This window comes from Dendropsophus ebraccatus, chromosome 1, assembly GCF_027789765.1.
Source record: "Dendropsophus ebraccatus isolate aDenEbr1 chromosome 1, aDenEbr1.pat, whole genome shotgun sequence".
Classification (NCBI taxonomy): Eukaryota; Metazoa; Chordata; class Amphibia; order Anura; family Hylidae; genus Dendropsophus; species Dendropsophus ebraccatus.
In genome coordinates this window covers 206,543,014-206,570,900 of record NC_091454.1, presented here as the reverse complement: position 1 = coordinate 206,570,900, position 27,887 = coordinate 206,543,014, and the positions used below count along the sequence as shown (strand labels likewise).

The window sequence follows — 27,887 nt, the reverse complement described above, 5'->3', positions numbered from 1 at the left end:
TCTGAAAAAGCCTTGCAGAACTTGAAGGGTTGGAGCGTAGAACTGCCTGCTCAACCAATATGTGTAAGCAGTGGTGTTCCACCTCAGCCTCTGTCTAAGTAGACAATTCCATGTGTAGAGCCCAACACCAAAAATTCCTGCAGTGCAGCATCAGGACTCCATGAGAATGGTGGCGGCAGGGGAGCAAGGAAGGTAAGTATGTGTGTTTCTTCTACTAGACAGCAACCTGAGCACAATTACATGTAGAAATTTCCCCAGAATACCCCTTTATAACCAAGGAGCCTCAGAAAGACTGTAAGCCAGGACATCATGACTAACAACCTGATATAACCATCTTTAGTTGTAAAGAGGTGCAGTCCTGGCAGAAAGTCTTAAGGGAGAAGTCCGGCTAAATGTATTTTTTCATATGTTATTACATGAGAAAAGTTCACTAATTATGGGAAATGCACATATACTGCTATTTTCCTCAATTTAGTAGATCATCAGAGTTCAATTTCTCTACACAGACCGTGATGTCACGAACCAGTGTGTAATTCCTATGGAGTGTCCAGCAGGGGGCGCACTATATGTAGAAGTCAATGTGTAATGTAGTGTCTATGTAGTGTAAAGGCCCTATTCCACGGAACGATTATCGTCCGTATTCGGCCGATATCGGCCGCTACGAATGATAATCGTCCCGTGGAATAGAGTGCAACGATCAGCCGACATCGTTCATGTCGGCTGATTGTTGCAGTTGCTTGTTTTTCAACATGTTGAAAAACAAGCGACTGATATAGTAGCGATCTGCTGCCGTCGCTCCGTTGAATAGGAGCGTCAGCAGCAGACACTGCTGTATCCTATGGGCTGCCCGGACAATCCCCCGGGCAGCCCCCCGCAGCTCCCCGCCGCCCCTCCCGCACTCACCTGCTCGCTGCTGCCGCGTTGAATAGCGGCGGCAGCGAGCGGAGAACGAGGAGCAAACGAGCGCTGAGAGCGCTCGTTTGCTCCTCTGACGACCCGTGGAATAGGGGAATAACCTATGTAGCTGAGCCTGCACGATAGGGAAAGGTGTGTAAGATGTCCACTGGCTCCCACAGATCTCTAGGAAATGCAGCTCCCCCACTCTTGTACTACAACTCTCAGCAGACACTCCTGGCTGCAGCTCAGCCTGCACAGGGCAGCAGGGGAGGGAGGGGGGGAAGGTAAATGCATCTCTCTCCCCTGCTGCCCGTTGCCGTGCGGGCTGAGCAGCAGCCAGGAGTGTCTGCTGAGAGTTGTAGTACAAGAGTGGGGGAGCTGCATTTTCTTAGAGATCTGTGGGAGCCGGTGGACATCTTACTCACCTTTCCCTATTGTGCAGGCTCAGCTACATAGGTTACACTACATAGACCCTACATTACACATTGACTTCTACATATAGTGCGTCCCCTGCTGGACACTCCATAGGAATTACACCCTGGTTCATGACGTCACGGTCTGTGTAGAGAAATTGAACTCTGCTGATCTACTAAATTGAGCAAAATAGCACTTTATGTGTATTTCTCATAATTAGTGTATATTAGTAATTTGTCTAACTTTTCTCATGTAATAACATATTAAAAAATACATTTGGCCAGACTTCTCCTCTAACACTAAGTTGACAAAAGGATTTTTATTAAAGGAGTTTTCCAAATAACATGAAATGGTTAGATATGTTTATTCCCGGATGATATAGCTGCATATTTGGGTGACGTCATAGGAGGTGTATAAGTAGCCAGTTATTGGTGTCCTGCCATATAAGTATCATGTATGGCAGGTGGAGGTCCTGGTACAGATTCTGTATTATGGCCCAGGAGCTCCATGTTGTTGGTATAAATGGATCTCAGCATCTTCTTATCCTTTACAAATATAATATAACTTATCAGTACAGTGTATATCATTCCAGGATCCGTCTTGAGATTCTCCACATTCCTCATTATTCTGGTAGTTGTCGGGCTGCTCATAATACCAGTTGCTGTAAATGAATGAAAACAAATAAGTTTGCAGAAAAGAGGGATATAATATAAGTCAATGGATGGAAAATACCAAATATACAAACAGGAGACACGTCTGTCCTCATCTATAGATCTTAGTGAATAGAGATGACAAGAAGTTTCTTTCCCAGGTTTCATCATCATTACAGACTGGTTCATACCTGACCACACTGATCGGTCTATACATTGTTGTAGAAGCAACTAGACCAGTAACATATACTGTGGGTGTACGCCAGGGAGAAGGCGCATATTCTTGCCTCCTCCCTGGTGTACACCAGCTGTAACCCCCACTTGCTTGGCCCAGCCAGAGCCCTGACCTAAACCCAATTGAAGAGACTTGAAAATGGCGTCCATCAACGTTCACCATCCAACCTGAGGGAACTGAAGAGGATCTGCAAGGAAGAATGGCAGAGGATCCCCAAATCCAGGTGTGAAAAACTTCTTGTATCATTCCCAAGAAGACTCATGGCTGTGCTAGCTAAAAAAACATGCTTCTACTTAATACTGAGCAAAGGCTCTTAATACTTATGACTAGAGATGAGCGAGTAGTGAAATATTCGACTTTAAATTTTTTCAATTTAAATCGAATAGTCACTGAGATTGGACTATTCGAACAATATTCAATCCCATTATAGTCTATGGGAAAAAAATTAGCTGCACTTGGTAATCCAAATTCTACCACTTGGAGGTCACCAAGTCCCCCATAAAACCTCCCTAAACGATGCAAACACCTCCGGAATGACACTGGGACATTAGGGGGAGCATCCCTGGGTGCACCCAACACCCCAAAATCGCAGTATAATGCCACTCTCCCCAGTTGCAAAGGAAAAATATTTGCGAACGCTTTACGAACGTGTGTGGCAATGTTCACACATTTCCTTTGTATTTCTTGTGCAGCGTTACATACATGATTCCAAAGTGCATCCGTAGAGCGTCATGTTATTCGCGCGTATCACGCGTCATGCTGTAGAAACGTTACTGGAACAGTATGTATGAAGTCAGGGGCGGATTAACTTTACCATAGGCCCCGGGCTGTTCACCAAGCCTGGGCCCCACCACCCCACTGTAACTATGGCAACACTAGCCTGGCGTTCATAGTACAGGACAGATACTGTCATGATGTCCTGATTTGTGCAAAGTTGCTATATAAAAAACTGTGATTTTTGCAAATCATGGCGGAAGTGTAGCCAGGAGACAGCACACCACTGAAAGTATAAGTCTTTTTGGGTGGTCATGTGCCCCCCAGGAGCTCAGGGCCCCGGGCTGATGCCCAAAACGCCCCTATTATAATCCACTACTGTATGACGTGCCTTTACTGGGCTACTGGAACAGTATGTATGACGTGACTTTTACTAGGCTACTGGAACAGTACATATCAGGTGCCCTTAGTGGGCTACTGGAACAGTATGTATGACGTGCCTTTTACTGGGCTACTGGAACAGTATGTATGACGTGACTTTTACTAGGCTACTGAAACAGTACATATCAGGTGCCCTTAGTGGGCTACTGGAACAGTATGTATGACGTGCCTTTTACTGGGCTACTGGAACAGTATGTATGACGTGCCTTTTACTAGGCTACTGGAACAGTATGTATCACGTGCCTTTTACTGGGCTACTGGAACAATATGTATAACGTGCCCTTAGTGGACTAAACCAGGGACACTATAAGTCACTTGTACACACAGGGTACTGGAATGAATACAGCTGCTGCTGCTGCTGTTGTTATCATCTTAGCACTGAGAAGTGCTTTGGATTCAGAGATGACTTTTTGCTGGATCTTAGCCCTGAAAAGGACTTTTGGGTTCTGTAGTAATCCTGCCTGACCAAAACGCTACTAAAACCGATCTTTCCCTGGCTAGGTTGAAAGCGCATTGGCGGACGAGAGGCGGGAGCCAAGTATTTAGGATTCAAGGTCATGTGGTTCAGCCATCTAATGAGGGTAGACACCGTTTTTTGCGATGCGTGCGTACTCCCAGGGTCCCTCAGGGCCTCCCTGCATGGTGGTTGGATTAGAAAAAGCGCCAAGTGTGATGGGAAGGCTTTAAATGTTTCCTGCGTATTCTCCACAGTACTTGATTGAATTCGAATCTTTCTAATACCCCAATATTCGATCGAATACCATCTCGATCAAATCGTATTCGCTCATCTCTACTTATGACCATGTGATATTTCAGTTTTTCTTTAATAAATTTGCAAAAATATCTACATTTCTGGGGGGTTTTATCTGTCAAGATGGTGGCAGAGTGTACATTAATGGGCAAAAAAAAAGAACTTTTTTGAACTTACCACATGGCTGCAATGAAACAAAAAGTGAAAAATATAAAGGGGTCCGAATACTTTCCGTACCCACTGTATATGTAATTGGTTGATCCTACACAGTTTAGGGTTACACTCAGGTCCGTCCAAAGCTAAGCGTGCAGCATTGGATTACCAGTGGCTGCAGAAGTTAAATGCAACCCTAGGGAGTACTGGAAAACATGGATACAGCCTGTATCCATGTTTTCCAGGCAGCCTTGGGGCTGCATCCAACTTTTGCAGACACCGGTAATTAAATGCTGCATGCTGAACTCTAATATTTTACATTATGCAAAAAATATAAATTACTACTTTAGAGCATTACTGTCGCTTTAAAAAAGAACTTTTAAGATCCGTGATGATCATGATGTTGGGTAGCCACCCTCCACTTTTCCTGTTATTTTCTCAGCCCCGCCTTGTTTCCCGTTTATATTTGGAGTATTAAAGTTCATGTATTGTTCTTTTACCTTTTCACGTGTCTTTATGAGATGTTGAAAGTTTTTTCAATATCAAAACAGAATTTAGCAGCACAGGACGATGCAAATAGTGCGTTGCCCGCCTCACTAGACTGAAACCATGTCCGATTCCTTATTTATTTGCACCCAGATGCGACGTTTCGACCCAAAGTGACAGTAAAACTTTAACATTGTGTAGTTACTATGTAGCTTTTTCTCCAAGGCTGTCATATGAAAGCCTCCTGTTCAGTACTTACTTAAAGGAGATTTGTGTCCCATCCAGCCACTTCCAGGTTTCATTTTTTTCTGGGTCTCGTCTCAGTCCGATCCAGTATCTCCTGTCCATCTTATGCAATTTATTTAAAATATCCTAGGAACATTAGTGACAATGATAACAGATATTTAAAGAAGCACTCCAGATTTTCTCTCCATATCATGGTAACTTTTCCATAGTATTCCTGCAGTGTCATCTGTTCCATCTCAGCTCAGCTGCATTCATACATTTCATTTTGCTAACATGATGAAACATGATGTAATGTATAGATAGAATGTCAGCCTCCCTTGTGTTATGGACTTCCTGTGAGCTACATGACTTTATTATTACCTCTCCTCTCAACTCACCTCACCCTCCTTTTTTTCTTTTAAAGGTGCTGGAGTCTGTTATATGCTGGAGCCCGATGTCAAGCCACACCCCTGAAAAACACACCCACAGTAGACCACACCCCCAGAAACCTCTAAATGATTCTCTAATAATACCTATTCTACACTATATAAGCAAAACAAGGTTATTCTGGACTACTTTTTTTTTAATCTATATACTCCCGGACTAATGCGTGTAATGGAACGAATTGTATTTAATTTCCATATACTGTAGAATATTGCAGATACACACTAATATCAATTGCTGTTACTTTGTATTGGGAAGGCTAACAGGAGGTAAATGTCGTTTCCTGTATACAGCACTTACCATTTCAGTCTTGTCCTTTACCATTACAAGAACGGCGTTCATGTTGTAGCATTTATCTCGGGCGTCATCCCAGTTTGTTTTTTCCTCAGAGACATAGTAACATGAGCATCCAATCATATTCCAGCCATCAGGACATGGTGTGCAGGTAATCTCTATATATACGGCTGTTAGGCAGTAATAGAAGGGAATATTATAGTGGTTGTCTGGGTTGACCTTAGTTTTCCAATGATGCTCAGGGAGGTGTGAGTTATACGACCTCCCCAGGAAATTGATGCTCAAGTCTTTGCAGTTTGGGGCTTCTGGGTATATAAACAATATGTCACAGGCCGCTTAGCCAGTCAGTGGTCGAGGCAGGAGCCCTATTTTATATGCTGCTTAATGTACTGATATGTAGGGCGACAATGAATACATTTTTATTCATGGCCTTAGGGGTTCTGTGAAAAGTATAGTGGCCAAACTGTATCTGTGCAGGGCCACCATCAGGGCGTGACTAAAGGTATTGCTGAGTTCCTTCCGGCTAAGCTTAACCACTTACTAAACCCCTCACCAACATTCCCTTCCCCACAAGGACACTCCAGTAACGTTGGAAAAATTGGTGATAATCGCCTCTTTATTAAAGTGCTTTAAACTAATTAAATGACAAATAAAAAAATATTAAACAATAACAACAGAAATCAGGTCTAGGGAGCTCTAGCAGCGCACCAGTAAATAAGTAACTATCCCCTGGCCGCACCGCGCAGACTCGGAGGCTGACAAATTGGTCATCTGGCACTGCACCACTGTACTTCCCGAAATACCAATAAAGAAGTGGGGGAGTAACATCCCTCTTACGGGTCCCCCTCAGAATAACTCGACTTTAAAGTGCCCTGCAAGACCTTCCTACCGCAGGCTGTCATGACAATAAAAGAAACAAATAGCCCACACCTGGACACCAAAAACTTGTAATAACGGCGGGAGGGCTGAATCTGGTCCGGCGGGAACTGAAGCTCCACCTCTTCTCCACCCCTTTTTATAGGCCACATCGGTAAGTGACTCACCTAGCAACTCCCACACTTTTCCCTGTCAGTTCCACTCCCCCTCCCAACTGACCTACACTTACACCTAACTTGACCCTCTAGGCCTACAATCCCAGCTAACCTAGTCATGCTGGTCCCCCACCCTCTCACTACCTTCAGTGGCTGTTTCCTCCTCTCTTCTAATGTCAGGACAGAATAGGGGAAGGAGGGGAGGGGCACAGAAACGGCTGTGAGGAGAAGGGGGAGGGACCCAGAGCAGGGCTGTGAGAAGGGGGAGGGACCCAGAGCAGGGCTGTGAGAAGGGGGAGGCACCCAGAGCAGGGCTGTGAGAAGGGGGAGGGACCCAGAGCAGGGCTGTGAGAAGGGGGAGGGACCCAGAGCAGGGCTGTGAGAAGGGGGAGGGGCACAGTGTCAGCTGTGAGGAGGAGGGGGAGGGGCCCAGAGCGGGGCTGTGAGGAGGAGGGAGAGGGGCCCAGAGTGGGGCTGTGAGGAGGAGGGAGAGGGGCCCAGAGTGGGGCTGTGTACAGTAGAAGCTGAGGACTACAGAGCATGGAGCTTCCCTGCATGCAGACACACAGAAGCCTGTGTGTCTATGTCCATGTAATGTGTATGTTTGTTTATTTAATGTGCATGTTTGTGTGTTAGTATGGATGCAAGTATGTAATGTGTATAAGTGTGTATATCTGTGTAAGAGTGACTGTATGTAAGGTGTTTTGTATATTACTGTATGTGCGGTATGTAAAGTGCACGTGTGTGTACATGTGTATAACCTGTATGTATGACTGTAAATATTTAGCTTTCTGTACATTACACTTGTTTAAATGACTCTGTACATTAAATTACCCTGCTGATACGTCACTGTAGCCGCCTAGCTCCTCATTCTGGTGCAGGTCTCCTTTTTGCAGGTGCCGCTGTTTTGAAGCAATTCAATCCAAAATAATAATGTTTTTTAGTTCCTTTGGTGCACTGGGGAAGTTCATCGCAAATTTTGAGGATTATTGGTTTTGCTAATAGGGGGCCCTGACACTTTGGCTGAATGGGCCCCCAAAATTCCTGATGGCTGACCTGCCAGCAGGCACAGCATGTCAGCTCTTAGGCCAGGCTCAGAGCACACAGCTGAGGGGAGGAGCAAGGACAGGCTTTTATCCTGCCACTACTACTCCTGCAGCGACCGGAAGGCAGCAACCCAAGGGAGCAAGGTGGTGATGTGTGAAACTGGATAGCTGCAGAAGTACTGCTGAGGCACTTGTCACAGTGGCCAAGAGTTGTCTGGGCTACGGCAACCCTTAAATACATTGACTCAGCCCTGCCAGCATACTAATAGAAGAGACATACTCCAAGACTTAATCAGTTAAAGAGTCGTGAAATTTTTATTTTTTTTTGCAGAAATCAATAGTCCAGGCAATTTTAAGAAACTTTGTAATTGGGTTTATTAGGCAAATTTGCCATTATCTGCATTTAAAAAGCCTTTTCCCAGGTCCCCCCCTCCCTCCTCTTTTCCATCCACTGCAAAATATCAGGAAATTGTGACTTGTTGCATCAGATGTACCCAGTCTGTTCTATAGAGAGGGGACGGGGAAGGAGGGAGTTAGCCGGCAACAGAGAGCAGAGAACAAAGGATTACAGGCATGGAGCTGGGTGAAGCTGTATTTAGAGCTCAGAGAGGTCAGTGCTGACTGTCAGAGGAGATAGAGGGTGATGTTGCTGAAGATTAACTCTTTGTTGTCCTGTTTTGGTGTTTTATTTCCCTCTCTCCATAGGAGAACAACGAAAACAGGGGGAAAGCTTCAAACTGCTTTTTCATGATAAAAATTCATTTTTCAAGGAGGGGAGATCCCAACCTGGTCAGGAGGCACACTACAATATCTGGGTTTGGGGCAAAAGCCCCTGATGCCTATATATTGTCTGCCAGTTAAAACTCAACTTTTAATCATACATTAAAAATCTTCAAAAATGTGCTCAAATATACAGTGAAAATGCAAGTGACTTAAAATAGTGGGGGATACGCTTATTAACTCTTGGGAGTAGATTAGGATAAACAGGGATATGGTGGTGAAGAGAAGCACCCCGGCCGTGGGTGCTAGACTGATGAACTTCTATTGCTCTATCGACTGTACAAAAACGTGGTGGTGGATGATAAGCACAAAACACACCCAACACCTTACACCACCATTTTTCCTGTTTGGACTCTCATGCAATATGCTAGCGAGGGCAATCAGAGTGGTTCTGAAATAGCGCTGAACTTCCAGCCGCTTTGTGTGAACACTGACGGATGAATGACACCATCCACACTGGTTATTCACTTAGGGGATACGGTAGGTCCCAATAAGACCAGCCTGGATGGCTCAATCACTCTGACAATTCATCAATGCGATTTCCGCGTACGCATCAGCCACTTGGAGCTTATGTGAACACTGACGTATGGATCACAACATCTGCGCTGATTGTATGCATTCACTTGAGAGATACAGTCGGTCCCAGTGAAACCAGTCTGGATGGCTCAATCACTCTGACATATAATTGATGCGGTTTGTGCGTGTGTATCATCCGCTTAGAGCTCATGTGAACGACGTCCATGCTGGTTGCATGCATTCACAGGCTAGATGGCTGTCACTCTCGCATAGGATGGATGCGATTATCACGTATGTATCAACATCCATTCATACTCCCGTGCACCCACTGAGAGATTCAGACCTGTCCCCAATGGGGACCGTGCTGTATGGCTCAGAATCAATGAGTTAAGGCTTGATGCGATTTTCGCGTACGCACCATATTCCTATAAAGCTGTTCCCCAACTAACTAAAATACACACTGCAGGTCCCGGGCTACGAGCGGCACCCGAGACCGTGGCGATTCAGAGCGCGGCCGCCGCACGGCCCCGCTCTAAACGCGGGGAGGCGGCCCTGGACGTACGGGTATAACCAGGGTCACCTAAGGGTTAAAACATTTTTACTGAATAAACTTTGGCAGATAAGATAACATATTATCTTCACAGTTTTGAGGAATCTTGTCAAACAATAGACCTGTGTACACTCTCTTGATACAACAGACATAGTTGATAATAGATAAAGCTTTACACAGCTCAGCAGCTGGACACACTTGTGTAGGAGTACTGGTACAGTCTCTGTAGACAATAAGCTTTGTAGGATAGACCTTGGTGTGTGTTGAACTGAAGTAACTTTTGAGTTCGTGTAGCTGAACTTGTAGTACAAGTTAAACAGGTTGTAGAAGTTGTGTAGCTGGACTGAAGCAGTTCAGGAAACTGTGGAGTGTGAATGGGATCCTATCCAGGCATACTTTGGTACACAGCTGGTGGTCTTAAGAGAAGAGTTACCTACACCCACAGGCCACCTAATGCTGTCTATGGGCACAGAGTGACACAGATACAGTGACGTAGGTCCCACCTTGTAAATAGACCTAGCCTTCAGGATTACCCTTAGGAGCTAGCGTGTTTACAGTAAAGACTCGGCTCATGCACTTTGCTAAACTACTGACTTGTACCTGGAATAAGGATAAGAGAAGAATACATCTGCCCAGCATGCATAGGAATTTGTCCCAGTGTAACAGACTTTCCCTGAGGGACTATTACCCTCAGCTGCCCCAGCTATTCCATCTATCATCTCACTGGGTAACACAATTCACTGAAGAATAACAATGATTAGGGTATATACAGTGCAAACACTTTTAGATCTCGAGAGACCAATCTGGATCAAAGTCTGGTATTCTCGTGATAAAATGTTTGGGAAGGAACAAGATAAAGGATAATACTGCCATAGAATAACGAATATGGGGAAATTATATTTCTTAAATAAGTATACACAAATACCACAGTAGGCCGATCATGTATGATCAGACTACAGAGGAATTTAGGTCTCACAAGTAGAAGGTAGAATAAGATGTTACTAGAACATCAGTAATGAACTGAAACATAAAATGTTATACACACAAACATAATAATGCCATTAGTTGTATAGGTATATATTAACCGTATAGAGAGGTACTGTATATATTATCGGTATAGAGAGATATATATTATTTGTATAGAGAGGGACTGTATACATTATCTGCAGTAGACAAAGTATAGGATAGAAAACCATAATCTCCCTGCCAGTAATATATACATGTGATAAGGAATATCCTGAGGAATACAGTGTGTGATGTGGAGGACACTTACTGTGATTCTTCAGACCTGACAGCTCTTCCCTCACTTCTATATCTGCGGAGTAAATAGGAGACTAGTGAGAAAACAGTTTCTGCTTATTCTTTCCTTTTGATGTAAAGTTTATCATTGACCATAATATAGATAGGAGCAGTAATTCAAGTCTCCTCTTATTTTACCCTATATTAAAATTATTGATGTCCAACCTACAAGTAAACAAAGCAGAACACTCATTTTATTAAAGGGGAACTCTGCAATTTTTTTTTTTATTATATCAACTGTTGTCAGAAAGTTATATAGATTTGTAAATTACTTATATTAAAAAGTGCTCTCTGCTGCCATCGCTGTTCGTGTCAGGAACTGTCCAGAGTAATTGTAAATCCCCATAGAAAACCTCTTTTGCTTTGGTTAGTTCCTGGCACAAACAGAGGTGGCAGCAGAGAGCACTGTGTCATACTGGAAGGAATACACCACTTCCTGCAGGACATACGGCAGCTGATAAGTACTGAAATACTTGAGATTTTTAAATAGAAGTAATTTACCAATCTATATAACTTTCTGACATCAGTTTTTCTCTTGATGTAGATCATTAACATTATTCCCCACTGAAGAACATATGGTTAAAAATAATTAAATTGATTCCTTTACTCCAGACAAAATTGGAAGTATATAATAGCTTTCTAAAATACACAAATAGTTTTGTTAAAATTATTTTATCATAGTAAGCAACACTCACAGTATTTTAATAGGACACTTGTGACGGCAACCAAAATGATGAACAATATAATAAGAAAAATCAGAGCTCCTAGAATCATATGAACTTTTTTGATGTTGCCCGATGACTCTCCTGAAAAAAAAAGAAGACTATCAGAACAACAGGAGCCGATCACCTAGAACACTGTAGATTCATCTGCTAGAAGTCTGTTCCAAGCATCTACTACTCTTTTAGTAAATATTTAAGAAATGTTTATAGTACAGTGGTACCTTGGTTTAAGAGTGTTTTGCAAGCAGAGCTCACAGTTTTTCAAAACTGTAACTTGGTGTAAGAGCGTTGCTTTGGTTTAAGAGCTCCCTGTAATGGGTGGGAGGGGGAGTGGGGTAGGGGCATGGTCTGCATAGCAGGGTCCAGGGCCGGACTGGCACTGAAAATCAGCCTTGGCATTTCAGAGCACACAGGCCCACTCACCGCACGGTGAAAAGTTATGAGACGATGTTGTGTGTGCAGCATGGCTGCATGTTGTATCATCACGTCCATGACTGGAATTACAGATAATAACACAGTAAATGGGGTCAGAAGCTTCTGTCTGTGTACTGTGTAGCGGTGCTGCAGTTACAGGTTGTTACCACTACACAGTGTACAGAGACAGATGGCTTCCGGCCCCGGTCACCGTGCTGAGTTTAACACCACCACCACAAACTGACTAATAGCACCGCATACTGATTAATACCACAGCATACTGACTAATGTCACTGCATACTGACTAATACCACCGCATACTGACTAATACCACCGCATACTGACTAATACCACCTTATGCTGACTAATACCACCGTATACTGACTAATACCACCGCATACTGACTAATACCACCGCATGCTGACTAATACCACTACATACTGACCAATACCACCACATTCTGACTAATACCATCGCATTCTCACTAATACCACCGTATTCTCACTAATACTACCGCATACTGACTAATACCACCGCATGCTGACTAATACCTCCGTATGCTGACTAATGCCACCACATTCTGACTAATACCATCGCATACTGACTAATGTCGCCACCGCTACTGAATAAAATCCACTTTAAAAAGACCAATATTACCTCATACAGTTATATAGAGGTAGACCCAGCTCCACACAGGTTCTGTACTCCATATACATTACAGTGCAGTTATATCAGGTGACTCAGAGGGGACGTCTTCTCTGATCAGAGTTCTTGCCTTTTCATTTTCTTCTCCATCTGCCCTAGGCCATTAGAACTTCTCCGAGCCACGAATGCACAGAATATGCCAGAAAGACATATTAGGCTCCTCACTCCTCACCCCCCTCTATGTAGCCACCTTATAGTTGGCCCCTTGTTCAGCCTTCTATGTGCATCTACTTGAGAGACCCCCTTCTGTGTAGTCCCCGTATAGTTGATGACACCCTCTGTGCATCACCTATAGTATATGGCCCTCCTCTCTGTAGTCCCTCCTTATACATGGCCCCTCTGTGTAGTCCACTATAGTATATGCCCCCCTATACATGCCCTATGATATTATATACGCCCCCCCCCCGTGTATTTACCATTATAGATGGCCCCCTGTGTTGTCCCCCTTATACATGCCCCCCTATAGATGGCCCCTATGTTGTCCCCCTTATAGATGCCCCTCCTGTGTTATCCCCCTTATAAATGCCCCCTGTGTTGTCCCCCTTATAGATGGCCACCTATGTTGTCCCCCTATGTTTTCCCCTTATGCATGCCCCCCCATAGAAGGCCTCCTGTGTTGTCCTACTAATAGAAGCCCCCCTATGTTGTCCCCCCTTATAGGCCCTCTCTCCCCCTATGTTCCCTTATAGGCCCCATCTCCCTCATGTTGTCCTCTTATAGATTGCCCCCTCTCCCCCTATGTTGTCCCCTTAAAGGCTTCCTCTCCCCCATGTTGTCCCCTTATAGATTGCCCTCTCCCCCTATGTTGTCCCCTTATAGGCCCCCTCTCCCCCTATGTTGCCCTCCCTTATAGATGGTCATCTATCCCCTTATAGATGGCCCCCTATCCCCTCCTATAGATTGCCCCCTCTCCCCCCTTATAGATGCCCCCCAATAGATGGCCCCCACTTCCCCCCTATAGATGGCCCCCTCTCTCCCCCTTATAGATGGCCCCCTCTCTCCCCCTTATAGATGTCCCCCTCTCTCTCTCCCCCTTTATAGATGTCCCCCCCTCCCCCCTTTATAGATGTCCCCCTCCCCCCCCCCCTTTATAGATGTCCCCCTCTGCTCTTCCCCTCCTTTATAGATGGCCCTTTCTCCTCTACCCCCTTATAGATGGCCCCCTACCCCTTTTATAGATTGCCCTCTCTCTCACCCCCTCATAGATGGACCCTCCCCCCTTTTATAGATGGCCCCTCTCTCCCGCCTTATAGATGGCCCTCTCTTTCCCCCCTTTATAGATGGTTCCCTCTCTCCCCTACCTTATAGATGGCCCCCTCTCTCCCCCCTTATAGATGGCTCCCTCTCTCCCCCCCTTATAGATGGTCCCCTCTCTCCCCTCCTTATAGATGGCCCCCTCTTCCCCCGTCCCCCCTTATAGATGGCCTCCTCTCTCCCTCCTTATAAATGATCCCCTCTCTCCCCCCTTATAGATGGTTCCCTCTTTCCCCCTATTATAGATGCCCCCCATAGCAAATGTGGACATGTCACTGGTAGAGTGTGCGAGGGGAGGTACATCTCACCCAGGCTACTGCTTACGGTGAGATGGTAAATCCGGGAAAGATCTCTTACTCAGCAGTATTATGCTGCTGAGTTGTTCTTTACATTTTTCGGGCCGGATTTACTGGAATGGTGGGTAGGTTGGTAGTGGGACCTGCCATTCCCTTCCCCCCGATCCAGTTCGGTTGTTGCAATCAGGTGTGCCCTGATTAGCCTGCAACAACTTAAAAGCTTCACAGTGCTACAGGGGATTGCTCTCAGCCAGGGGTGAACAGCTTGCATGCTGTATCTCCTGGGAGCAACGAATACTGCCGCCGCTGGGGCCTATTCATACCCTGTGATACTGCCTACTGAAGAGTTAGACAGGAGACCTGTGTTAGTAAGTGCCCAGACGGGCAAGGACCTTTTTGTTTGGTTTTGTTCTGAAAAGCATGGTATTGCTACATTTCTGTTGAGGACTGTTTATGCTGCTAATAAACACCCAGCTGTTTTTATAAGTCCAAGTTTGCTGTCTGAACTGTGTCCAAACACACCATCCCCCGGGAAGATCCCTACAATTGGTGCTGCGGAGCGGGCAAAACGGTTGCTAGGGGCAACGGTGTGCATCAACTTGGCTACAGCTGCGTATGTCCTGGGTGAAGGCTGCTGCTTCACTCCAAAAACAGCCAAGCAACATGGAGGAGATGATGAAGCAGTTAATGCAAGTGAGTTTGCAGCAACAACAGGCTCTGACAGACGCTAACCTACGCCATGAACAGACAATGGCTGCACAACAGAGACTTATTGAGCACCTGATAGCAAAGCAAGAGGCGTCTGCAGGTGCTAATCCCCAGCTGGTGGCAGCAGCCGCGCCAGAGACTTTGTCTGTGAAAAGAGCCGTGCAGCGTGCGCTGCAAAAGATGACTGCTGATGATGATATTGAGGCCTACTTAACTGTCTTTGAGCGGGTGGCTGAGAGAGAGAAGTTACCCTCCACTGAGTGGGCAGAAGTGATTGCGCCTTATTTAACAGGCGAACCTCAAAAGGCCTATTATGACCTCAGTGAGCAAGAGGTCAAAGACTATCCTCGGCTAAAAGCAGAGATACTCGCCCGACTAGGAGTTACTGCTGCTGTCCGTGCCCGGAGGGTCCGCAACTGGAGCTACAGTCTGGACAAGTCAGCGAGGTCCCAGATGTACGACCTGATCCATTTGGCAAGAAAGTGGTTGGAGCCAGACACCTCTACTCCTGCCCAGATCCTAGAGAGGGTCGTGATGGATCGCTACCTCCGTGCACTTCCTGCTGATCTACAACGCTGGGTAGGACAAGGTGACCCTAGGAGTGCCGACGAACTCGTCAGCCTTGTGGAGAGGTTCCAGGCGACCGAGGACTACCTCCGTGATGTTCCTGCAGCACCTTCACCTCCACGGAGTGCCAGATCTGTGCCATCATCTGGTAAGAGACTTCCATCTATTGGGGGAGTGTGGAGGGGTGCTGATAGAGGGAAGAGCGCTCAGGTGGTGTCTCAAGGGCAAAAGACTGGTGATGGTCCCAGGTGGCTAAGTGGCCCTAAAAAGGACTCCTTGCCAAGGAGACCAGGCCCTATCCAGTGCTGGAGATGCCATGAGACGGGACATGTGTCTGCCCATTGCCCTCTTACCGCTGAGCCCATGGAGTGTGACGCTAGCCGGCGTCAGTCGCTATTTGCGGAACCGTCTTTTGTTGCGGTCACTGGACTAGAGACTGAACCGCAAGTCTGCCACATTACTGTCAATAACTTCCCTGTTAAGGCGTTGCTGGACTCAGGAAGCCTTGTCACCTTGGTGCATGCCAGTCTGGTGACTGGGGACTTTGTGTCCAACAAACATATGAGTGTGGTGTGCATACATGGTGATACAAAGGTTTACCCTATAGTACGGGCTAATGTCGGGACTGAACTAGGCGCTGTACAATATGAAGTGGGTGTGGTTAAAAACCTTATGCATAATGTGATATTGGGGCGTGATTTTCCATTGTTCTGGGCTCTATGGGGAAAACAACAATCCCCTGAAAGGAGTGAGGAGACCCCTAAGTCTATTGCATTACCCACGGTAAATGATAAAAATGTACAGGATGAAAATGATGCTTTTCCTTTGCAGGTCCTGGCTGGGGAGGAAGAGGCTCCTCCCACTGAGCAGAATGTTCCAGACTTAGAGGTGTCTAGGGATAATTTTGGTACTGCACAGTTGCAGGACCCCACTCTCAAAAATGCTAGAGAGCAGGTCACTGTTATGAATGGGGTACCTCAGGAACCAGAAGCTGAGAAAAAGTTTCCACATTTTTCTGTGACTAACGATCTCTACTATAGAGTCACTAAGATTAATGATGAGGTTGTGGAACAGCTTCTGGTGCCTAAGTCGTACCGGCGTCAGGTACTCGACATGGCCCATAATCATGTCCTTGGGGGCCACTTGGGGACAGATAAAACGCAGGAGAGAGTCCTCCAGAGGTTTTATTGGCCTGCGATTTATGCTGACATAAAAAAATACTGTGAGTCGTGCCCCACATGTCAGCTTAGCGCCCCAGTGTCGCATTTCCGCAGTCCGTTGGTTTCGCTCCCCATCATAGAGGTACCTTTTGACCGCATTGCAATGGACTTAGTGGGTCCCATTGTAAAGTCGGCAAGGGGACACCAGTACATTTTGGTAGTCTTAGACTACACAACCCGCTATCCTGAGGCTGTCCCCTTAAGAAACACTGCATCCAAAACAATTGCGCGTGAATTGTTTTATATGTTTTCCAGGGTGGGGATCCCCAAGGAGATCTTGACCGACCAAGGTACCCCGTTTATGTCAAAGGTGATGAAGGATGTATGCAAACTGTTTAAAATCTCACACCTACGTACCTCTGTATATCACCCACAGACGGACGGGTTAGTGGAGAGGTTTAATAAAACCCTAAAACATATGTTAAAGAAAGTGGTGGAAAAAGATGGTCGGGATTGGGATCACTTACTTCCTTACCTGATGTTTTCTATTAGGGAAGTACCCCAAGCGTCCACAGGGTTCTCTCCCTTCGAGTTGGTCTATGGTCGTTACCCTAGGGGTTTGTTGGATATAGCGAAAGAGACATGGGAAAGTGAGTCCACCCCATACAAGAGTGTTATTGAGCATGTAGCACAAATGCAGGACCGTATAGCCACTGTAATGCCCCTAGTAAGGGAACACCTCCAGAGGGCGCAAGAGAGCCAAAGCAGAATTTACAATCGTTCTGCGAGAATCAGGACATTTAGCCCAGGTGACCGGGTACTCATTCTTGTTCCCACTGTAGAAAGTAAATTCTTAGCAAAGTGGCAGGGTCCCTATGAAATTGTAGAAAAAATCAGTGAGGTAAACTACAAGGTACACCAACCAGGTAGAAGGAAGCCTTTCCAAGTTTATCACATAAACTTGATCAAACCCTGGAAAGACAGGGAATCCTTGGTGGCGACAAACTCTATTAATAATTTGTCACAACCAATCCCTCCGGTCAAGATTGGTGATACTCTATCAGTGTCACAGAAGCAGGAGACTAAAGAGTTTTTGCAGAAAAATAAAGACAAGTTTTCTGACCTTCCAGGGCGTACGCATCTCATTCACCATCACATTGAAACTGAGCCTAGAAGCAGGGTAAACCTTAAGCCCTATAGGATACCAGAAGCACGGAGGGAGGCGGTGTCAGCCGAGGTAAAACGTATGCTTGACCTAGGAGTCATTGAGGTGTCCCAGAGCGAGTGGTCCAGCCCGATTGTGTTAATCCCAAAGCCCAATGGAACTTGGAGGTTCTGTAATGATTTTAGAAAGTTAAATGAGATCTCCAAGTTCGATGCCTACCCCATGCCCAGGGTAGATGAGTTGATTGAAAGAATGGGTAATGCCAGGTACATAACCACCCTCGATCTCACAAAAGGCTACTGGCAGATCCCACTCACTCCTGAGGCTAGAGAGAAGACTGCATTCTCCACCCCTGATGGGCTCTTCCAATACGTAGTGATGCCATTCGGGTTACATGGAGCCCCTGCCACCTTTCAGAGGTTGATGGACTTGATTCTGCGACCACATCGTGATTACTCTGCTGCCTACCTCGATGATGTGGTCATTTTTAGCCCTGATTGGGAAAGTCACCTCTGTAAAGTCCAGGCGGTGTTAGAGGCCATAAGTGATGCAGGGTTAACTATCAATGCAGAGAAGTGTGCACTAGCCTTAGAGGAGGCCAAATACTTGGGCTACATTATTGGGAGGGGGTTAATCAAACCACAGCTAAATAAAATCGAGGCAATACAGAATTGGCCTCAACCCCTCACAAAGAAACAGGTCAGAGCTTTCCTGGGTATTACGGGCTATTACCGTAGGTTTGTGCCAAACTTTGCCACAGTTGCAGCCCCGCTAACTGACCTGACAAAGGGAGGTAAGTCCGCAATGGTGACATGGACTCCAGAGGCCGAGAAGGCTTTTCAAAGCCTTAAATCTGCCTTGTGTCAACAACCTGTACTAGTTACCCCTGACTTTAGGCAAGAGTTTCTGGTCCAGACAGACGCCTCTAATACAGGGTTAGGCGCCGTTCTCTCACAGGTCGTGAATGGCGAGGAGCACCCGGTGATGTACTTAAGCAGGAAGCTATCCCCGGCCGAAAAAAACTACGCCATTGTGGAGCGAGAATGTCTGGCAGTGAAATGGGCCCTAGAGTCCCTGAGGTATTACTTGCTAGGCAGAAAGTTCAAGTTAGTGACCGACCATGCCCCCCTAACATGGATGAAGGTTAATAAAGAGAAAAATGCGAGGGTGACTAGATGGTTTCTGTCCCTCCAAAACTTTAATTTTACCGTGGAACACAGGCCAGGAAAGTTACAGGCAAATGCGGACGCCCTATCAAGGGTACACTGTCTGTGGGGACAAAATGCTCAGCCCTCCGGTCTGAAAAAGAGGGGGGGGATATGTGGACATGTCACTGGTAAAGTGTGCGAGGGGAGGTACATCTCACCCAGGCTACTGCTTACGGTGAGATGGTAAATCCGGGAAAGATCTCTTACTCAGCAGTATTATGCTGCTGAGTTGTTCTTTACATTTTTCGGGCCGGATTTACTGGAATGGTGGGTAGGTTGGTAGTGGGACCTGCCATTCCCTTCCCCCCGATCCAGTTCGGTTGTTGCAATCAGGTGTGCCCTGATTAGCCTGCAACAACTTAAAAGCTTCACAGTGCTACAGGGGATTGCTCTCAGCCAGGGGTGAACAGCTTGCATGCTGTATCTCCTGGGAGCAACGAATACTGCCGCCGCTGGGGCCTATTCATACCCTGTGATACTGCCTACTGAAGAGTTAGACAGGAGACCTGTGTTAGTAAGTGCCCAGACGGGCAAGGACCTTTTTGTTTGGTTTTGTTCTGAAAAGCATGGTATTGCTACATTTCTGTTGAGGACTGTTTATGCTGCTAATAAACACCCAGCTGTTTTTATAAGTCCAAGTTTGCTGTCTGAACTGTGTCCAAACACACCATCCCCGGGAAGATCCCTACACAAAGCAGATAGAAAGAAAACAGAAAACAAAAAAAAACAACTCACCTAACAAACGCGCTCCCCCATCGATCCTCTCTCCTCCTGGTCTGGCCCCCTTATGATGTGCGGCTGCCAGGGTTGTCGTGTCCTGTCCCCGGGCAGCGCGTGCATCATAGAGCTCCCTGGGACTTCCGGCAAAGAGAGCGACTTTAACGTGCGGTCCTGTACCGGAAGTTACAGGCGCACAGAGAACTCTATGATGCGCGCGCTGCCGGGGATAGGACCCGACAACTCCTGCAGCCGCGCATCATACGGGGGACAGACGGAGCGATGTGGGCACGGGACCGGCCCCCGGAGGTCACCGGCCCTTCTGGCATTTGCCAGAAGTGCCCTATGGTCAGTCTGGCCCTGGCGGGGTCTACAGCCCTGAACTCTGACCGAGGAAGTCTCCCTCACCTTCCAAATCATAGCAGATCCAATCCAGTCTGGGGCTTGCATCAGGGGACAGGACTGTGGAGGTGATCTCTTCATAGCTGTAACCCTTCTCTCCCCAGACAGAGAGTGCTGCATGTATGTGCCCACATATGTCCTACTTATTCCTTCCTGCTTTCTGCAGTCTCTGTCAGTCCTTGTGTTTCCCATCCTCTTCATTACTGCTATACACTCTGCTGCTATAATGTGCCTGCACTCACACTCAGCTATACACACTGCTGCTATAATGTGCCTGTACTCACACTCAGCTATATACACGGCTGCTATAATGTGCCTGCACTTACACTCAGCCATTCACACTGCTGTAGAGAAAAGTCTCTGTCTCTGTCCTCCTGCACAGCCCTGTGATTCTCACTTCCTGATTGGTCCATGCTGAACACACACCCCTTCCCCATTGCTGTCATGTGACCACACAGACCTCTGACAGCAGCCCTGCTACTCTATTCTAGCCTGTTGTACTACGCTACTGCATTAGGGGGATCTGCAGCTCCATCCTGTATCTACAAACTGACGCTGTTATCAGGATTATGCTGTTACTATACATTATACTCCACATGCTGATTTCTATACTGTACAGTAACTTATATTATGACATAATTAGCTGTTTTTCATTGTTTGTTTCAACTGTTGTACATGTTCAAAATTTTAAAAAATCATTATTTTTGGGATGTGGGACAAATTGTCTGCATTTCTATAATTTTTTATGGGAAAATTTACTTTGGTTTAAGAGTGGATTTGGATTACAAGCATGGGCACGGAACGAATTATGTTCGTAATCCAAGGCACCACTGTAATTATTTTACACTTAATCGCTATGCTAGTACATTTTATTTTGAGTAATACCATCTTTAACCCCTTCAAGACCAAGCCTATTTGCACCTAAAAGACCAGGCTCATTTTTCAAAATCTGACCTGTCTCACTTTATGCTCTTATAGCTCAGTGATGCTTTAACGTATGCTAGCGATTCTGAGATTGTTTTTTCGTCACATATGGCACTTTATATTAGTGGCAAAATTTGGTCACTACTTTGTGTGTTTTTTGTGAAAAACATCAAAATATCATGAAAAATTTAAAAAAATTAGCATTTTATGAACTTTGAAATTCTCTGCTTCAAAAAAAGAAAGTCGTATCACATAAATTAGTTACTAAGTCACATTACCGATATGTCCTCTTTATTCTGGCTTCATTTCATAAACATATTTTACTTTTTCAGGGTGTTACGGGGCTTAGAAATTTATCAGCAAATTACATTACATTTTCGTAAAAGTTTCCAAAACTGATTTTTTTTAGGGACCAGTTCTTTTCTTAAGTTGATTTAGGAGGCTTGTATACTGGAAACCCCCATAAGTGACCCCATTTTGGAAACTAGACACCTTAAAGAATTAATCTAGGGGTATAATGAGCATTTTAACCCTACAGGGGCTGGAGGAAAGTATTCACCATTAGGCCGTAAAAAAATGAAAAATTACAATTTTCCAATAATATATACGTTTAGTTTATAGTTAAAGTTTCTCATTTTCAAAAGGAACATGAGAGAAAACGCACCCCAAAATTTGTAACGCAGGTTCTCTTGAGTACTACGGTACCCCATATGTGGGCGTAAACCACTGTATGGGCACACAGCGAGGCTCAGAAGGAAGGGAGCGCCATCTAGCTTTTCCATTGCAGATTTTGCTGAAGAAGTTTCCGAGCGCCAGGTGCATTTGCAGTGCCCCTGTAGTGTCAGCAGAGAGAAAACCCCCCATAAGTCACCCCATTTTGGAAAGTACACCCCTCAAAGAATTCATCTTGGGGTAGGATGAGCATTTTGACCACACAGGTGTTTTCAAAATTAGACAGTAAAAATGAAAAACTCGAATTTTTCCAATAATATGTTCCTTTAGTTTGAATTTTCTCCATTTCACGAGGAACAGGAGAGAAAATTCACCCCAAAATCTGTAACTCAGGTTCTCCTGAGTAAAACGGTACCTCATATGTGGGCATAAACCACTGTATGGGCACACAGCAGGGCTCAGAACAGAAGGAGTGCCAATTAGCTTTTTCAATGCAGATTTTGCTGAAGAAGTTTCTGAGTGCCAGGTGCGTTTGCAGAGCCCCTGTAGTGCCAGCGGAGTAAAATCTTGCCCATAGTCACCCCATTTTGGAAAGTACACCCCTCAAATAATTCATTTTGGGGTGTGGTGAGCATTTTGACCCCACAGGTATTAGAGGAAAGTATTCAAAAGTAGACAGTAAAAATGAAAAACTCGAATTTATCCAATAATATGTTCCTTTAGTTTAAAATTTCTCAATTTCACGAGGAACAAGAGAAAAAAAGTACCCCAAAATTTGTAACACAGGTTCTCCTGAGTAAAAAGGTACCTCATATGTCGGTATAAACCACTGTATGGGCACACAGCCGGGCTCAGAAGGGAAGGAGCGCCAATTAGCATTTTCAGTGCAGATTTTTCTGAAGAAGTTTCTGAGCGCCAGGTGCATTTGCAGCGCCCCTGTAATGTCTACAGAATAGACCCCCCCAAAAGTCACCCCATTTTGGAAAGTACACCCCTCAAAGAATTCATCTTGGGGTAGGATGAGCATTTTGGCCCCACAGGTATTAGAGGAAAGTATTCAAAATTGGCCAGTAAAAATGAAAAACTTGAATTTTTCCAATAATATGTTGGGGTGGATACCGTCAACATGGGGAGGTCACGGGCAACCTGCTGTGGTTACGGCAACCTGGGGTGGTTACAGGCAACCTGGGGTGGTTACAGGCAACCTGGGGTGAATACGGACAACCTGCTGTGGTTACGGACAACCTGCTGTGGTTACAGGCAACCTGCTGTGGTTTCGGGCAATGTGGGGTGGTTACAGACAGTCTGGGGTGGTTACAGACAATCTGGGGTGGTTACAGACAATCTGGGGTGGTTACAGGCAACCTGCTGTGGTTACGGATAAACTGAAGTGCTAATAGGTAATCTGAGGTGGGTACCTGTAATCTGGCGTGGTTGCGGGCAATCTGGAGGGGGTCACTGGCAATTTGGGGTGGTTAGAGGCAAGGTGCGGTGGTCAGAGGCAAGGTGCGGTGGTCAGAGGCAAGGTGCGGTGGTCAGAGGTGACGTGCGGTGGTCAGTGGCGACGTGCGGTGGTCAGTGGCGACGTGCGGTGGTCAGTGGCGACGTGCGGTGGTCAGAGGCGACGTGCGGTGGTCAGAGGCGACGTGCGGTGGTCAGAGGCGACGTGCGGTGGTCAGAGGCGACGTGCGGTGGTCAGAGGCGACGTGCGGTGGTCAGAGGCAAGGTGCGGTGGTCAGACGCGACCTGCGGTGGTTGCGTGCAATCTGGGGGGTTACATGTAATCTGGCATGATTACGGGCAACCTGGGGTGGTTATGCGCAACCTGCGGTGGTTACGGGCAACCTGGAGGGGTTACAGACAATCTAGAATTGTTACGGATAGACTGAAGTGCTTATAGGTAATCTGGGGTGGGTACATGTAATTTGGGGTGGTTACAGGCAATCTGGGGTGATTACGGACAATCTGGAGGGGGTCACTGGCAACGTGCGGTGGTTACGGGCAGTGTGCGGTGGTTATGCGGTGGTTACGGTCAACGTGCGGTGGTTGCGGTCAACGTGCGGTGGTTACGGGTAATCTGGGGGGTTACGTGCAATCTGACGTGATTACGGACAACCTGGGGTGGTTACGGGCTAGCTGCGGTGGTTACGGGTAATCTGGGGTGGTTAGAGGTAATTTGGGAGTAAACTGCAATTATTACTATAATAGAAAGTGTGTGTTTTATTTTTTTGTATGTTTGTCACTTTTTGTACTTTTCACATTTTTTTTCACTGTATTACTATGATTACTGTGATATTTTCTATCACAGTAATCATAGTTTAGTGATAGAGACCAAATTGGTCTCTGTCACTTTAAATTTTCAGAGCTGGCTGGTTGTGGAGCGCATGCGCACTTCATAACCAGCCAGGACACCGAGGAGGAAGGAGCTCCAGGATCAGGTGAGTATATGGGGTAGGGGAGGGTGTCTCGGGGACGGGGGCGACTGGGGGGGTGGGGGGACATCACTTTTTATCCCGTCACCAATCATTCATGGTGACAGGGGATTATGGTCCTCTGTGAGGACCATAATCAGAGGATGCAGTGCAGAGGAAGATGCAAGAGCTACAGAAAGGAGGAGGGGTGAGTGTTAGATTGTGTTCCTACAGTACATTGCTTATTTACTGTTTCTAACAAATGTTTTTCAGAAAATGTGTAAAAATTGCAATGTTAGTATGTCAGGAAACAATCAATTAATGATTATTATTTTTTGTTTTCAGTAGTATTTGTTATTGCAGGTTTTGGTTACTGGATCACGCACACATGGACCCTGCAACCGAATGCATTAGCCTGTGTCTACATGGCGACTTAAAACATGTTGTGTATTGCTCCATGCAATGGAAGTTTGTTTATCTTTGCTAGTATGTTGTATATGCAACACATACATATTTGGAAGCTATTTTTGAAGTAGTGTTTTGAAATGTTTTTTTTTTTTCTTTCCTTTTTTGTATACAGTAGCGTCAGTATATTCAAGGGGGAATTTATTACAGAACCGCTTAGGTCACAAAATATGTTCCTGGTTTTTGCAAAGTTTAGTAACGGGTAGCTAACACTACAAGTTGGATTTTAAATCTTATATGTGTTTATGATTACAACATAGGGACGGGGAACCTGCGGCCCTCCAGCTGTTGTACAACTACAGATCCCATCATGTCTGGACAGCCAAAGCTCTGGCTGTCCAGGCATGATGGGAATTGTAGTTTTGAAGCAGATCGGCCGAAGGTTTCCCATCCCTGGTCTCTTTGTTTGTATTCCTATAAAATATAATCATCTTTGATAATCTTGTGTTCATTTTGTATTTCTTTATTAGGGTTGAGATGTAAAATGAACATGTAATAAGCTTTACTTGTGGTTGTTGGTGCTTTGTTCTTCCAAATAGATTTGATAAATTCTTCATGGTTTGGTTCTATAGAATTCACATACACATCGTCCTTAGTACAGAAGTCTGAAAATTAGAGACATTAGTGGAAAATTATTGTGCATTCTTACAGTAGGAATATTCTATGTTGCTCATAGCAGCCAATCACAGCTCAGCTTTCAAATATTCATCAGTGCTAGTAACATGAATGCTGAGCTGTGAGTAAAGTGAATGTAACAGCATACCAAAGCGTTCCAAAGATATCTGCCGCCCTGTTATGTAGTTATGGACGGTTTTCGTTCTATGTAGATGAGCGTGTTTGTTGCACTGGAGGCGGGCCTAGCGCCCCTAGTGCACCAAATTCTCCTGCCCCATGACTAGCAGCCCAAAGCAATGGAGCAGTGAACTTATGGATCTATGCAGTACATAAGTACTGCATAGATTTCAATGAGAGATCAGTTTAGTTATAAGTCCCACAGGGGGACTTCTAAATAGTGTGGTAAAAAAAAAAAAAGTTTTTTCATTAATAAAATATCCCATCATATAACAAAAGTTTAAATCACCCCCCTTTTCCCATTTAAAAAAAAAAAAAAAATGTTTGGTATCATTGCTTGCGGAATCACCCGAGCTATTAAATTATTGCATTCCTGATCTCGCACGGTAAACGCTGTAAGTGAAAAATCATGCCAAAGTGCAAAATTGCTGATTTTTGATCACATCAAATTTTGAAAAACTGTAATAAAAATGATCAAAAAGTTGCATTAACACAAGCAAGGTACTGATAGAAAGTACAGATCATGGTGCAAAAAAAAACCCATAGACCAAAAAATAAAAGTGTTATAAGGATGGTAATAGAGCAATAAACACATTCAGATTTTTTTAAAAGGTTTAAATTTTTTAAAAATTGCCACATAAAATAAAAGCTATACATTGTTGTAATCATACTAACTTGAGATGGATGACATGTCAGTTTTAACATAGGGCGAACAACGTAACCACAAAGAAACCCCCCAAAATGAAAACAAAACCGGACAAATAATTTTTTGTCCGGTTTTGCAGCATATTTTACGGAATAATTAAGTCTGTCATTGCAAAGTATAATTGGTGTCTCAAAAAAAAACAAAAAAAACACTCGTGGGTCCGTCGGTGAAAAAATGAAATACCTTTGGCCTTTTAAACACAAGGTGCTAAAAAGGAAAGTGCAGAATTTTAAAGTGGCCTGGGAGGGAAGGGGTTAAAATAAGGTGATTTGGAGGGTTAGTTTGTAGCACAAAGGACTCTCAAATCCACATAAGACATTAATTGGTACCAGAAAAAAAAATTAAAATTTTGATAATTTGCTGGTAAATTTTTAAGGTTTGCCAAATAATGCCAATAGAAAGTAGACATAGTGTAACTGCAAACTATAAGCTCATTTATGTGACCTGAATTTACCTTGCTGAAAAGAGTAGTAGATGCTTGGAACAAACTTCAAGCAGATGTGGTAGGTAAATCTACATTAAAGCCCCTATTACACGGGGCGACGAGAGGGAGCAAGCGAGTGCCGACCTGTCAGGTCAGCTCTTGCTTGCTCCTCGTTCCCCGCTCACTGCTGCTCGGGTGATCGATAGATTGTCCGGGCAGCCCATAGAAGATAGCGGTGGTCTGCTGCTGCCGCTCCTATTACACGGAGTAATGGCAGCATATCGATGCTATTGTGATCATTTATTCTTCCAACATGTCGAAAGACAACGATCGGCCGACATTGTGCATGTCGGCTGATCGTTGTCTTCTTTCACACGAGGTGATTATCGGCCTTGACGGCCGATAATTGCTTCGTGCAATAGGGCCTTAAGCGAATGTTAACCTACCTGGTATAAACATCTATCTATCTAAGATAATTAGAAAGGAAATAACTTAAGGGCGGATTAGATGGACCGGGGGACTTTTCTGCCGACAATCTTCTATGTTTCTATGACTTTCTATATTACAAGTTAAGAATTTGTCCAAATGTTCTCAAAAATTTGGCCATTTTCTCAAATCGTTGCTGAATGTAACGACCATTATTTACTACTTACAAAATTTAACACTATTCCCGAAAAATTTTTTATAAAACTTTTTTAAAACCAAAATTTAACACTAAAAAAATCTCAGAATGGCTTGGATAAGGTGAAGCATCACAACGTTATTGCCGCAAAGTTCTATCTAATAACCATTAATAACCATTTTGTCCGTTGTTCCCAACTTGCAGAATTATAAATGCAGCTCTCGACGTATTATAGACTATAACTCAGGATGAGAACTAGATAAATAATGCAATTTTTTTCCTGTCTGTAATGTCAAAAGATTTTGTAAATGACAGGTATACTTTAAAGAGGTTGTCCATGTTAATGTGTCCCCTATCTACAGGATAGGGGACAAGAGATGGCGGAAAGTCCAACCTCTGCACCCCCTGCAGATCTCCATATTGGCTCCCGGCTTTTTTGTTATGAATAGAGCTGTGGGTAGGGGGCAAGTTAATTTTACCTGGAAACCTCTTTAAGATCAGGAAGGATCCATCTGATGGAGCGGTACTACTAGGAGCTGGGTATCATTTACCTCTTCTTGTATCATCTTGAATATTCATCCTTTGGTGATCTCTCATTGTCAGGCTGTCAGCTGTGGAGTCCTGTGC

At 45.0% G+C, this 27,887-nt stretch overlaps 1 protein-coding gene across 1 annotated transcript; it reads right to left on the bottom strand.

The window, feature by feature from the left end:
* Window positions 1–1,651: 1,651 nt before the first annotated feature.
* On the bottom strand, window positions 1,652–27,887 carry LOC138792389 (perlucin-like protein). The gene is made up of 6 exons (XM_069969804.1): window positions 27,812–27,887; window positions 11,622–11,732; window positions 10,901–10,942; window positions 5,711–5,874; window positions 5,001–5,113; window positions 1,652–1,972 (listed from the first exon to the last, which is right to left on the bottom strand). Exons 1-6 carry the CDS (start codon window positions 27,855–27,857, stop codon window positions 1,852–1,854), a joined length of 597 nt encoding a protein of 198 aa, XP_069825905.1. The 5' UTR covers window positions 27,858–27,887; the 3' UTR covers window positions 1,652–1,851.